We start from the raw sequence: 14563 nt of genomic DNA on the forward strand, positions 1-14563 counted from the left end.
TTAATGAGAAAATCTGCCTAGCATGCTCAAACACAATGTTTCTCACATACAAAGAGCTTTTATTATCTCCTAAATCCCTATTAATATATAAAAATAGCATGCATTTAGATGAATGGACTAGTTTCTTTTCACTTACGCATCAATTGTTTCAGGCAGGGATTTACCTGAAATCTGAGTTTCTTAGGCAAAACTTTAAGAGGCTTATAATAAGATCTAGAAGTCAGTGATGCATACTCAGTCACTTAGTCATGTCCGACTCTTTGGGACCCCACAGACAGTAGACCACCAGGCTCCTTTGTCCATGGAATTCTCCAGGCAAGACTACTGAAGTGGGTTGCCAAAAACCTCCTCTAGGGGATCTTCCTGACTGTGGGATTGAACCGAGTCTCCTGCACTGGCAGGTGGATTCTTCACCTCTGAGTCACCTGGAGACACTGTGATTACATGTTTTCTTTTTTGACCATATGGCTTGTGAGTTTTGGTTCCCTGACCATGGACTGAACCATGCATGTCCCCTGTAGTAGAAGCACAGAGTCCTAACAACTGGACCACTAGAGAATTTTCAGCACCATTATTAGAATTAATTGATCACACTCTTACCTGTATTTTCTGAAGACTCGTTGAAACTTCATTGATATTTTGAGGTATGTCAAAGCACTTAGCAGTTGTGATCTTTGCATTAACCAACCACTGCTGGAAATCCTTGAAGGCTCTCAGAAATCTTTGCTGTAAAATCTGTTCTTTATTCTGACAGCCCTTGGATGCTTGCAAACAAAGACTGGAACCATGATTTGAAGCATTTAACGGGAGAAAAAAAGTGATAAAGTAGATCAAAATAATGTTCAAGAAAATCAACAGCCCTTAATATACACTCACACCATTTGATAATATATTTAAAGATTAATTTATATTATTACTGAACTCACAACTTAAACAAACCTCTGACTTCTTATTTGTGTAAAAATATTTTGAATGCCCGTAAGGTTTATGCTCACCAATTATACTCTTTAATCAAGCCAGAAACTTTTCCGCTGTATGTACTCAGGTCTCTGGAAAATCGACAAAGTTCATTCAGTTGAGACTTGAGATTTTCCGTCTGAGGCTCTGCTTTTTGTAGAGCATCCAGTATCTCCTACCAGGAAATAACCAGGCAGAGGAGCAGGTGCTTAAACTGGGCAATTTCCACATCCTCGTATGATACACGCATAAATCACATAATAAATTATTAGTGGAGGGAGAACCAACACAGTAGATTCAGTAATAAGATGAGGCCTATTTTCAGGATTCCCACTGGCAGATGATAGCACTTGGTTATTTTGCATCTTTTTCTAGGAAGAGCTAAGTTCTCAAGTATCCAGCGTTGCCCGATAGTCAAATGATCAAGTGGTCAAGTAACTTAAAGTGGAACGAGGAACAGAAAAACAAGAATAGCCTAAATTGTTCAAAAACATTCTGACTATGCCATTGGAAGATGTGCATGGTTATATACTGTTTAAAGGTGAAGAGAAATCATTTCAAAGCAAAGCAATAGTAACCTTGGATTAGCAAATACATGTAGCAACTGAATTTATGTAGTATATATACAGTTAACTTTTACATTAAGAATTTCTTATATATCAGAGGTCTAATTTAACTAATAATTTATTCCTTTTATAGTTTCATTCATCTAGTCATCAAATATCTGCTAAATATCTGGTATCTATCAATCATTTTGCTGGATTCTGGCACTCTCAAAACAACTAAAGGTGTGATTTTTGTACTTGAAGAGCTCACAATTTAATAGATGAGAGAGAGACGTGATTAATCACAATATTGTAAATCTGAAATCCAAAACAAAGTGTTGGGACTTGACAAGGACACCTCTGAAACCACATGGTCTACTGAGTTACACAAGGTGCTTTGCAATCAGAGTTTTCTTATAGCATTGTCACAAGGAACACGTGAGATCTTCAGTGTCAAATCCTTAGCACAGTTCCTGGCACATCAAGTGCTTAATTAGTACAGACAGCAGGCTATTTAAGTGGGACTATGTAGATAATATTATCTCCAAGTTAAAAAAAAATATTAAAGAGGAGGGGCAAGAAGATGAGTAACTACTCAAATAGCTGTTGCTGTTACTATTACTGTTCTCAGAGATATTTATCAAGACACGGCCTAGATTTGTAGGAAAACCAGGCCTCTCAACAAAGTAGGTCTGTGTTGTATTTCTCGTCCTAGAAAATGGCACCACTGTCGTCCCACTGATCTGAATCAGAAAACTTCTCACTCCACACAAGATGAACGAGGTCTGATCTATTGTATGTCTTAACTCTTAATCAGCTCTCTTTCCCTCTGCTTCTTGACTCTCAGCGCCCCGTCTACTCTCGAATGGCACAGTGTTCTCTGATTGTGAATCCCGTTCTCCAGTTGTTGCCTGTGTTTTCTCATTCCTTAGTAATTCTGGATCTTGATACTGTTCCTCTACCTTTCCCATCTGGTCAATTTGTAATCAAGCCTCAACACTCAGCTCAAATCAGGGCTCCTCTAAGGATTCTCTGCTCTCTGTCCCACCTCTTAGGGGATTATCTTGAGGACACACAGCACTGTGTCTGCACTCATCACCAGCCAGCGTCCCCACTAGTCTTGAACTTCTTGGCTTTTCCACCTAGACCGTGATTCTCAGAGGAGGGATGAAGTTCCCTTGGTTTGAAAATTCTTTCTAGGTTAGTGGCTGGACTTCAGAGGAGTATACGATGTTTTTATTTATGAAATTCACAAATAATTAGAAAGTTTCTCTCCAAAACTCCAAACACTAGTAACTACTATTTTATACCACATTAAACCTTTTATTTAAGGGAAAATGTTATAAGAACTAAAGAAATTTACCACATACCAAAAAAGTAAAAAGAACCAGAGATTCAAAACAGTCATTTATAAATTAGATGATATGAAAAGTGAAAAGCTTTTGACTAAAAACTTATACTAAAAAAAAAAAAAAAATCATCTCCCCTGGTGGCTCAGAAGGTAAAGCGTCTACCTGCAATGTGGGAGACCTGGGTTCTATCCCCATGTTGGGAAGATCCCCTGGAGAAGGAAATGGCAACCCACTCCAGTATTCTTGCCTGGAAAATTCCATGGACAGAGAAGCCTTGTAGGCTACAGTCCATGGGGTCACAAAGAGTCGGACATGACTGAGCAACTTGACTACACTAAACTTAACATAAATTAAAGCATTTTGGCAGTCTTTCATTTTATAAATATCAGGTTGTATAATTCTGTTTCAGTTAAGTCTTAAAATGTATTTTTCCCCCTTAGAGGTTCTATAGGTTAATAAAATTGTTAAATCTATAAGGTTAATAACCTTGGAAATTAAAAAAAATATGAGTTTTGCAAACATAGTGAATAAGATACTTTGCAATATGATTTAACATAGTTTATAGATGATGATCCATTTTTATTTTTTAAAGATTTCTTGAGTCTCATCATTTAATTGTGGAATAGAGAATAAACACTTGTGGAATTTTATGTCTATTACTGTGATTTTCAACAGTGACAAACCCCGCCTCCAACAAACAGCAAAACAATATCAAAGAACCCTGGCAAATCCATTATTTTGTAAAATGTCCTATGCATCCATCGTCATGGAAATATTATCATTATTTTTTAAAATTAAAAGCTTTTCTTAGCTTTATTGAAATGCAATCGATAAGCAACATTGTATAAATTTTAGGTGTACAACATGTTGATAAGGTACATTTATATATTGTAAATGATTATCACTAGATCATTAGCTCACACCTCCATCCCATCACATAATTACCATTTCCATTTTTGTGTGTGTTGAGAAAATTTATTATCTGTTTTTATCTTTTATTTTTTCCTGGTTTTATTGGGATATAATTGACATATAGCACTGTATAAGTTTAAGGTATACAGCATAATGTTATCTGTTTTGATACTAAAACATCATTATTAAAAATAAAAGGAAATCTGAATATTGGGAGGTGATATAGTATTATCATCTAAAGTATGAACTTTGAAGCCAAATCTGGAAGGAGATTTAAGTGAAGGGCTGGCAATTTTGGATTACCAGCACAAATAATAATCTATATTGTCTTCTTGAGATTCCAAGAAATGCTAATAATGTTTTAACATTAGTATAAATGTGCCAAACCTGTCCTCTTTTAAATAGAAAATTTAAAAGGCCACTCTCAGGTAAAATCCAGGGAGAAATGTTATCTTAGTTTACCATGCACCTGTCTACCAAAAATAGAAGAGAAGAGTCTTAACTTTTTCTCTTGAATTTAAGTCAAGGTACTATATACAAGTTATGTAAAATCAGTATGGAAGTTCGAGGTTGTTTTTCTTGCTCAGTGATTCTGAATAAATTAAGTAGTTCCAGTATGTTTTTCTTTTTCTTAATTTTCTGAATTACATTCCTATGACCACCTAAGGCATATCTCTATGTATTGGCTACTACAATATTTTGAAAAATGATTGGATATTTCTTTAAATTATGTACAACTCAAAATGTTGGTGTTTTGTATGGATCACAAGTGCAGCATTCCTTAGTTATTTCTGTTTGTCACAAGTGTTACTTAAAGAACAACGTACATATTGCATGAAAACATTATGACCTTTTTCTCTTCGTTTAAACAAACTTCAAGGTAACTGGACTTCTAAAGCAAAAAAAAAAGTCCATATTCTCTTTACATTATCATGTGCATTTTTTATAGGTTTCACCTATTACTTTCATTAGTAGTATGAATAAAAAAATGATAGCTCAAAACAGTAATTCAATCTAAATATAACCAAATCTTTCTTTTAAAAAAAATTCATCATATTAATGGAAGAGAAAGAAAAGGAACACAAAAGAACTAAAGCATAATAATTCATTTTTTTATACCAGAGTGAATAATATTGACCACATGGGACAACGTACTGACTTCCTTCTCCCTGTTTTACAGAACTTTCTGTGCTTTATTCTGGAGCTTAAGCCTAAAGGATAGGAAACGCGAGAAAACAAAATCCTAGAAACATTATAAATTAAATAGTATAAGAGATGATTATGAAGTTTTATTTTGTGGGTGCTATATTTGTTTCAGATACTTGACTTAAGACAGTGTTGGAAATACTGCAAGACTTTCTTACTGGCTGGAGATATTTTGAAATCAATAACATAAATAGAAACAGAGAAGTTTACTAAACTTCCTTTTAAGGACATCCATGATTCAGAGCACTCTAAAACTGCACATATCGAAAGGCTTTCTGAGATATTATTTAAGTTTAAAGAAAGAAAGAAGATTTCAAGCTTCTGCCCATTTTTCACTCTTCCTTTTATGCTTTCCTTCCTCACATTCTGAAAGGACAGCTATTAGTTAAAAAAAAAAAAAAAAGTCCACAAGGCAACTGGTGAGCATGACTAGGAGTTCTGTTAACGGATTAATTCAAACACAGCTGTCAAATCCACACACAGGAGAGCTAATCAGGGTGAAAACTATTAGCTGTATTTTAGGAGATTACCAAAATTTTTTTCAAAGCTATGAATTCAATCATTTAATTGTTGGAAGTAATTCCCTGGCAGGAAAACAGCTCTGACTCTCTATTTATGCCTCTACCCACAGGCCACTTTTTTCAGACTGAGTAGCTGAAAACAACATTACAAACTCTTACATCATAAGAATGAAAGTAAAATATTCCCACTATCCATAAACGCTTCTTATGGTAAAAAGAAAGAAAACCTCTTTCTCCCTTATGTCTATATTTTTACAGTACTTTGACTTATGAGAAAAGGAAATGGAGCAGCTTTACAAATTTAATTAGATTCATACTTATTTTTCCAAGTATGAATGTTGCATGTTTTTAGTTAGCAAGGAATTTTTTGTTGTTGTTGTTTAGCAATAAAGAAAGGCAAACAAACATTTTAGCATAACCCCCCAGCAGACACAGGAAGCCAGCTTACCCGGCCCTTCTGCCAGCATTCCACCAGCTCCTTATCTGTGTTCTTGCCTTCCAGGAGGGCTAACTGCTGAGTCCAGCTTGTCAGGAGGGCACTGAACTGTTCAAGGGCCTGCTCCAGCTGAGCCACTTGGCCTGAGAACTCCTGCTCCGAAAGGGCCATTTGGCTAACCAGGTTCTCCAAGCTGGTCTGCGTTTGGAAAACGCTGTCTTCCCACTGCTTCCAGTCCGCACGCAGGGCCTGCATCTCCGTGTCCAAGAGCTCACAGCCACTGGCAGTCGTGTTCCGTTTCACGGCAGGGGCCAGAGACTCTACTCTGCTTAGGCGGCTTGCACCAATCTCTCTGGAATCCATCAGCTCCTGTAATGGAATATCACCATGGCAACCGAGGAGGCTCTGAGTCACTTGGCCTTCAAGTTTCCAAATGTGTACAGAGGGGGACCTGTCCTGCTAGGAAGTTTAGCAAGTGTGCCACAAGGAACCGGATTCAATTCATCTGCCCCCTCCTAAGTTATTATAGTAGAAAATTATCATTGTGAGCGTCAAGGTTTGTGGTGAAGTAAATTGAGGAATCTGCAACATCCTGAAACAGACTAAAGGGGAACCCTGAAATCCGGCGTTGTTGGAATATGTGAAACTATTTTGATAGTGATTTGAATGTTTGCCTGTGGTGTATTACTCAGATAAATGAGTGAATCTTATTTTTCCCTAAGTTGACATCAAGACAAGTGAACAAGGATTGCCCTTGTTCTTGTTCTTGTTCTGTCCTCTGCTCTTGTCTCTACCCCATTTCCATCTTCTTCCCCGAGGTGGTGGCTTAAACAACACTTCTCTTCTATTAGGAATCAAGCTAACTCATCACAACAAAAGAATAAGCCCTCCTCAATTTCAAATACTTCAGTAGGTTAATATTTTCATATGACATATTTTAAGTATGAAATAGTTCAGTATGCAGGTTTCCCTGATAGCTCAGTTGGTAAAGAATCCGCCTGCAATCCAGGACACCTTGGTTCGATCCCTGGGTTGGGAAGATCTCCTGGAGAAGGAAACAGCTACCCACTCCAGTTTTCTGGCCTGGAGATTTCCATTAACTGTATAGTCCACGGGGTCCCAGAGAACTGGACACAGCTGAGCGACTTTCCCACTCCAGTTCTTGCCTGGAGAATCCCAGGGACGGGGGAGCCTGGTGGGCTGCTGTCTACGGGGTCCCACAGAGTCGGACAGGACTGAAGTGACTTAGCAGCAGCAGCAGCAGCAGCAGCAGCAGAGCAACTTTCACTTTTACTTTCACTTTCAGCATGTTAACTAAATATTTTTATAGTAACTAAAATAAATCATTCACAGACATACTTAAGCTGAAAGCTCAAAACAACCTTTACACAGTATTGATTTATTACTATTCTTTTTACTTTTGAGAACCTCACTAGAAATTCAACAATTTAACTGCAACTTTTAGGCTTAAAGCACACAAATACCCCAAAAGATAACAAGATAAACTTATGTATTGCTAATTAGGTAAAATAGTGGTATTTCTTGCTAAGAATAGATTTCTCTACAGAATCTATTCTGATGTTTATATATTTATGTATCCATTATTTTTGTTAATTTTAATACAAATTTATGACTTAGCTCCTGGATAATGCTTTAGGCACATGATCTAATTTAGTCCTCAAAATGACTCTGTGAGGCAGGTACTATTGTTACTCTGATTTTTACTGATGAAGAAAGAGGTTGAGGCTTGAGGACATCAAGTAACTTGCCCTAAGAAAAGCGGCAGGGATAAGGTGTAGCGTCAGGGTCCGATTCTAGAGCCTGAACTCGTGAGCTAGGGTTAGATTTGCTGTATGATTTTATAAGCATCAGTTTGTGCATCCTCATTCCCTCCCACACGTCAAGTTCCTTGAGGGTTGTACAACCTTCATTGAATAAATGGATGAATGGGTGAATGAATGGAGGAACAAATCAAAATATTAGTGAAGAATATAGCAAAGCATTTTATGGAATCACACAGGTAATAAGAATTTTAGAAGTGGCTTTCTGTGGTTATCTCATTTAAAACCTGTGCAGTTGTAGTAAGATTTAAATAAGATAATACTTTCTGAACATTTAAGAGTAAACTTTCAAAATGTAGTTATTGTTGCTGTCATCAACGAGTATTTTTATGTTCTGATTTCCAGGTGTCAGAACACAATCCCAGTCTTGTATTCCTGACCACATTTATACTACGTATTTCAATGTTTCCTCATGTACAATTAAACAATTGAAAATATCACCATTTCCTGGTTCTCAGATTAAAATCTATTACTTCCACATAGAGGAAATGAATGCAATTTAATATTCAAGTAAATAGAAATATATTTGTTCCAGCTCCCTCAGATATGTGAACTTCTTTTTTTTTTTTTTTTAAAGTAGACCTTATAAACAGGAACCTATTTTAATGCCCTTAAAATTGCTGTTTTCTACTATGTTGTCATACTGTTGGCTAAGAAAGCAGAATAAAACAAGTGAATTATTCAAATACTTTTAACCAAGTTACTTTATAAACTTTTCTTCCACTGTGCTAGAAAATGGTATCTGGTTTTGTCAGCCCACCAATCTGGTGCATATTTTGTAGGCCTTGATGCTACAGTAATAATAAGCACATTTGCACACAGAAGCATCCATGGACAGTGGTCCATTTTCCTCACAAGTGTACCATGTTTTGAATTTCCTTTTTTCTCCTACCTATATTTTTGATTCATGAGGTACAAGGTAATAAATGCCAACAAATAGAAAACAGGAATAAAATATTTTAAATAATCTTATCCACAGAATCTTCATCACAGAAATGTGATACCCAAGAACCAATGCAGTTATACCATCCATCTATTTTCTGACCTTAATTTTAGATAATTTTTTCTGGGTGGCTGGTGAATCTCCTGACATATCTGACCACCGATGAAGTTCTTCCTTTGCTGAATGGAGCCAATCCGTGAATTCTTGGACTGCGTCTAAATACATGAGATGGTCTTTCACAATCTCTTCTACTTTCCTCATTTTCTCCTGGTAGAGAAAGAAGAGTACTTTAACAGTAATCATTATTCAGAACCCGAATCATTATTCAGACAAGGCAGCAGGTGTCTTAATGATCTTAAAAGATTCTTTTCTTATTTTTGAATTTTCTCTATGTCTAATATCTCAAAATGAAAAAAATCAAATCTTAATTCTACTGAAAGACTGTGAAGAAGCAATCATTTTCCTTTAAGTTTTACTTGGTCTAGCTTAGAATAAAAATCTATGCTTAATGAATGTTGACTAACATCCCTCACTAATAATCCACTTAATTATTACTACTATTATAACTGTTCTTATTGTTCAAGAAATTATTTGTGTTGCCTTTGTGTACAGTATTCTGCTCAGCACTTAAAATAAATTTGCTCATTTAATCCTCATGACAGCTATGTGATGTAGATAATATTATTTAACTGTATTATGAGAAAGGACCTTTAGAGGTTACAGAAGTTAAGTAACATGCCCAAAGTCATACATCCGAAAAAGCGTCAAAGCCAGAATTCAAATTTCTAGGTCTTTTTAACTGAAGTCATAGCTCTTAATCATTACCAAAATAAAAATTAAGATAAACTAACAACTGACCTGCCTCTTGAGAAACCTATATGCAGGTCAGGAAGCAACAGTTGGAACTGAACATGGAACAACAGACTGGTTCCAAATAGGAAAAAGAGTACATCAAGGCTGTATATTGTCACCCTGCTTATTTAACTTATATGCAGAGTACATCATGAGAAACTTTGGGCTGGAAGAAGCACAAGCTGGAATCAAGATTGCCGGGAGAAATATCAATCACCTCAGATATGCAGATGACACCACCCTTATGGCAGAAAGTGAAGAGGAATTAAAAAGCCTATTGAGGAGAGTGAAAGAAGAGAGTGAAAAAGTTGGCTTAAAGCTCAACATTCAGAAAACGAAGATCATGGCATCTGGTCCCATCACTTCATGGGAAATAGATGGGCAAACAGTGGAAACAGTGTCAGACTTTATTTTTCTAGGCTCCAAAATCACTGCAGATGGTGACTGCAGCCATGAAATTAAAAGACACTTACTCCTTGGAAGAAAAGTTATGACCAACCTAGATAGCATACTGAAAAGCAAAGATATTACTTTGCCAACAAAGGTCCGTCTAGTCAAGGCTATGGTTTTTCCAGTGTTCATGTATGGATGTGAGAGTTGGACTGTGAAGAAAGCTGAGCACCGAAGAATTGATGTTTTTAAACTGTGGTGTTGGAGAAGACTCTTGAGAGTCCCTTGGACTGCAAGGAGATCCAACCAGTCCATTCTGAAGGAGATCAGCCCTGGGATTTCTTTGGAAGGAATGATGGTGAAGCTGAAACTCCAGTACTTTGGCCACCTCATGTGAAGAGTTGACTCATTGGAAAAGACTCTGATGCTGGGAGGGATTGGGGACAGGAGGAGAAGGGGACGACAGAGGGTGAGATGGCTGGATGGCATCACTGACTTGATGGACGTGAGTCTCAGTGAACTCTGGGAGTTGGTGATGGACAGGGAGGCCTGGCGTGCTGCGATTCATGGGTCGCAAAGAGTCGGACATGACTGAGCGACTGAACGGAACTGAACTGAACACATATGTTAAAAACTGTAGTACTAATAATACAAGAGTTCCCTAAAGGAAGCCAAGAGAAGGAAAAAACCTTCTCCCTTATTTTCTTTAACATTCTCACATATATGCAATAGAAAAGTCATGGAGGAAAGTAATGATTCAGAGATAGAATTGAGAGAAAATCTTCATATTACATGAAGGAGCCAATTTCTTGGAGAACAGAAAAATGAGGGTTTTACTAAAATGAGAAATAGAATACTTGGTACATGACTTAAATCTGGGAGGTAAATAGACTTGCACCTAACGTAACAAATATAAGTGGCAGCAAAAGCAAAAGAACTCGAAACTGACAACTGAGTCTCAGAGAGTCTTACAAAGAAAAGAAATGGGTTGATTAACATTCTGAGTGGAGAAGGATGAAGAACAAATAAACAATAATCCCAAAATTGCATAGAGAGAAAAATTCATGGGCATCCATTGGTAAGAAATGACCCTTTATGTAATATACCTGTTCACTAAAGATATAGTTTCATTTTTATTTCTATTTTTAAAATTTTTAATTGGAGGATAATGGCTTTACAATGTTATGTTGGTTTCTGCTATACAACAAAGCAAATAAGCTGTATATATATGTGTGTATATATACATATATACACATAACGTGTACATATATACATAATGTATATATTATATATATATATCCCCTCCCTCTTCAGCCTCCCTAGCAACCTCCACACCAATTCCCCTAAAATTTAACCTACGGTGTATTCTTTACCTGAACCTTGACGTTTTTCCTTTGCTATAAAGCACTAACCTTGGAAACGGTCAGTATGTCATTAAACTGTGTTTTCAGTTCCTCTTGAGCCATATCCGTGAGAGCCTCATCCTCAGTCTTCTGATAGAGCTCCCTGGCCTTTGCTGTGAGTTGCTGCAGGGCTCCGGCATGGTCTTCCGCCTCCGATACAACGGACTGAAAGTGATCCAGGAGGGAAAACTTCTCTTTCAGACCAGGCTGTGGTTGCAAGGGATGTTCTACTTTTTGATCCACCGATTCCATCCACTGCTCCAACTGGTTTTTCCACTCTAGATAGTCATTCCACTGGCTAATCACAGATTCTAAAGTGCTAGAACCAATGTCACATATTACAAAAGTAAGTTATCATCACATCTCTACTAAAAACCAACCATGAGGGCATTGTACCCATGTAAGCTCTTTTAACGAATGGTATTGTAAGTGATGAAAACAGTGTTTTCAAGTGAAGGGGAAAACATTACTCTTCTGACCTACAATACAGCTTCTTCCAAATAAAAATAAATTTATCCCCAAATTTGAAGATGTCTTAGTCGCATATGCATCTGGAGATTTGTCTTCCAGATGCTAATTGCCCTAAATGAATAGACACATATACATGTTACATTGTCAAAACATCAGCCAGGGGGCACCAGTTAAATTTTATTTAATATACATTAATTCTGTATTTTCTTGGATTTGGTTTATCCTATTAAAGATAATGGAATTCAAAATGTAAAGTATTCTTTTGGGTAAATGACATAATTAGATTGATTTTTTCACTTGCAGATATAATATATAATGTTTAGCGCTTCTGTGTTGAATGTGTGAAGGGATGAAGGCTCAGTGTGCTAATAGTATTAGAAATATAGCCGCCGAAGTTAATAGTCAAGTCAATAGCTCTCCCAATAGTCAACTAAAAGGCTCTTTAGACTGGCATTTTTAAAATACCTCCAACATTTAGCTTTACAAACTATTCTAACTCATCTTCAGTGACCCCTCCCACTCTCCCTTGCATATAATTCTATGACCCTGAAGTTATATCTGTGGTGAATGTACTTCCAAATTGTTTCTTTTGCTCAAAATTTCCCCTTTGCACCAATGTACACCTTATCATATATACCTTAAAGCCCTATTCTTTCTGCAAATAATTTTCTGGAAAGTCCAAATCCATCTCACTTCTCCAGAAGCCATCCAAGCCCTACTCTTTTCCACAATCCACAGCATCTTAGGAACACAATCTGAGTCAGAGGCTTGGTTGTTTTATTTTTTTTTGGAATATATCCTACCCTAGCTTTTGAGCACTGAGAGAGCAAAAACTACTTTGTTTCATTATTTTAGCACAATAATTTGAGCACTGCTACGGCTCAAAATGCAGTTTCCAAAGTGAATTCCTTGCTGAAAGAGAAGAATCAAGGATTTAAATCCGCTTCCTGTATTTAACATCTTATTCTAACATCCGGAAAATATTCACCCATATTGCTATTCACTTTTATGAAGTTGGCCTGTTACCAAGCATTGGGGAGTTTAGTTCATGCCCCAGCAGTCTGATCTATAGAATAATAGAACTATGGAATCTGATTTTTTTTCTTTGCTGACCATTATGAGCTGTGATGAAGATTCAAAATCCTGCTGACTCTGTCGAGTTACCACCTACCCTCCATATGCAAAGTAAACAAAGCACATTTTTAGCTGTCACCGTGGTTCACTGTTTACACTGCAGTGAGTAACTGGAGTGTTATTTTGTTTTGTGATGAGCTCTAATCTTCTGTTCATCTATTTATGAAGATCATTTTGAGCACACACTTCTTCCGCGATTGAACAGTACATATAACCTTTAGAATGTGACTTCTGGAATATGTGTTAGTATAATACTGCTGAAAGTCATTTGTCCAACCAGCCAGTCAGATTATTTGTAGATCCTCTGAGAAGAGGGAGGAAGATGAAAGTCTTTGAATCATAAATATAACACAACAACAAAACCTTGTGTAACAATTAGAATCTTCTCTGTTTTCTCATCAGCGTCTGATGCAATGGGGTCGTGTGGTCTGGCTGTTGCCCATGTGAAGGTGTTCACACATAGCAGGAGGTTGGTTCCCTGGCCTTACTCTAAATGTCAGGATAGACTGGGGTGATCACATACTCTCCCAACATCTCTGTAAGCCCACTGTTAGGGATATTACTTCAGTTGAGAAAAAGATTTGTATGTAAGCTCAAAAGTTGCCAATGACTTAACTTTCCTTAAAAAGCAAAAAGTTATTAAAGTTGTTAAATTTATTAAAGACATATTCTTTCTTTGATGAATTTAGAGGCGGTATCTGAATAAGCCCATGTGTGCCAGATTCCATGAGAGATGTTATGGGAGATGTAAATATTACACACACACACACACACACACACACACACAAGGCAAGCAAGCAAACAAAACCAGCCATTGCAGTTATAGAAAATTCAATCAGGCAGAGACAGGCATCCATACAACCATCTATAATAACACGCTTGGTAACTCTCTTACAGGATACCTTCAGCTCTACTCCATCATTTTACTAAGTCACTGGGTTTGACTCAGGCAAAGACACACTAAAAATGGGCTCTGTACCTCTGGGCATGGACGGAGGAGTCCACGATGTTAGCCCACACATCTTTAAGGGTCTGTAGCTGAGTCTGGATCACCTTCTGACCCTCCTTGTTGCTACTTCTCAAGGCCTGTTCCCCTTTGCCAATGGCCATGTTCAATTTAACTTCCCCTTCACCTTTCATCAGGAGAATTTCCTGTGAAGGAAGAATGAATAATCATCAGCAGGATTACTAAAACCTTCTGATGTGTTGTTTCCCATGAGAATCAAGCTAAGGCATACCTTACCTTAAAATGGAACAACAACAACAATATCAAACTCTGGACCCTATGGCCCTATAACACCTTACTTAAATATTAGAAGTCCGGGAGTCTGGAAGTCAGAGACCAACTCTGATTTAAGTTCCTGGAAAACTCTGGACCACAAGCCTAGAAGTGGAACTTTATTGAATTTTGCATCAGAGTAAAAAGAAGTCATTTTGAAAACGAAGACACTCTTGTCCAAAACTTGACAGATCCCTATTTCTATTGCCTGGGTAATTTCTGCCTTTCAAAGGAAACTTCACGGACTGCAGGCTAGTCTGTGGCCTCCTCCGTACTTCATCAGGGCCCCTCCATATAGGCTGTATTGAAAGTAATAATTTA

The 14563-nt window shown here is 37.2% G+C and overlaps 1 protein-coding gene across 13 annotated transcripts in view; it reads right to left on the reverse strand.

Annotated features, from left to right (window-relative positions):
• The window catches only part of SYNE1 (spectrin repeat containing nuclear envelope protein 1), a 496771-nt gene that overhangs the window by 249707 nt on the left and 232501 nt on the right, over positions 1–14563 (reverse strand). For all 13 annotated transcript variants that reach the window (XM_027551881.1, XM_027551880.1, XM_027551874.1 and 10 more), the window contains 6 exons: positions 13943–14115; positions 11368–11677; positions 8816–8980; positions 5942–6298; positions 996–1132; positions 601–778 (listed from right to left, as the gene is read on the reverse strand). In XM_027551881.1, coding sequence (XP_027407682.1) covers positions 601–778; positions 996–1132; positions 5942–6298; positions 8816–8980; positions 11368–11677; positions 13943–14115 — 1320 coding nt within the window. The remainder of the gene's footprint in view (positions 1–600; positions 779–995; positions 1133–5941; positions 6299–8815; positions 8981–11367; positions 11678–13942; positions 14116–14563) is intronic.

Source organism: Bos indicus x Bos taurus, chromosome 9 (genome assembly GCF_003369695.1).
Source record: "Bos indicus x Bos taurus breed Angus x Brahman F1 hybrid chromosome 9, Bos_hybrid_MaternalHap_v2.0, whole genome shotgun sequence".
NCBI lineage: Eukaryota > Metazoa > Chordata > Mammalia > Artiodactyla > Bovidae > Bos > Bos indicus x Bos taurus.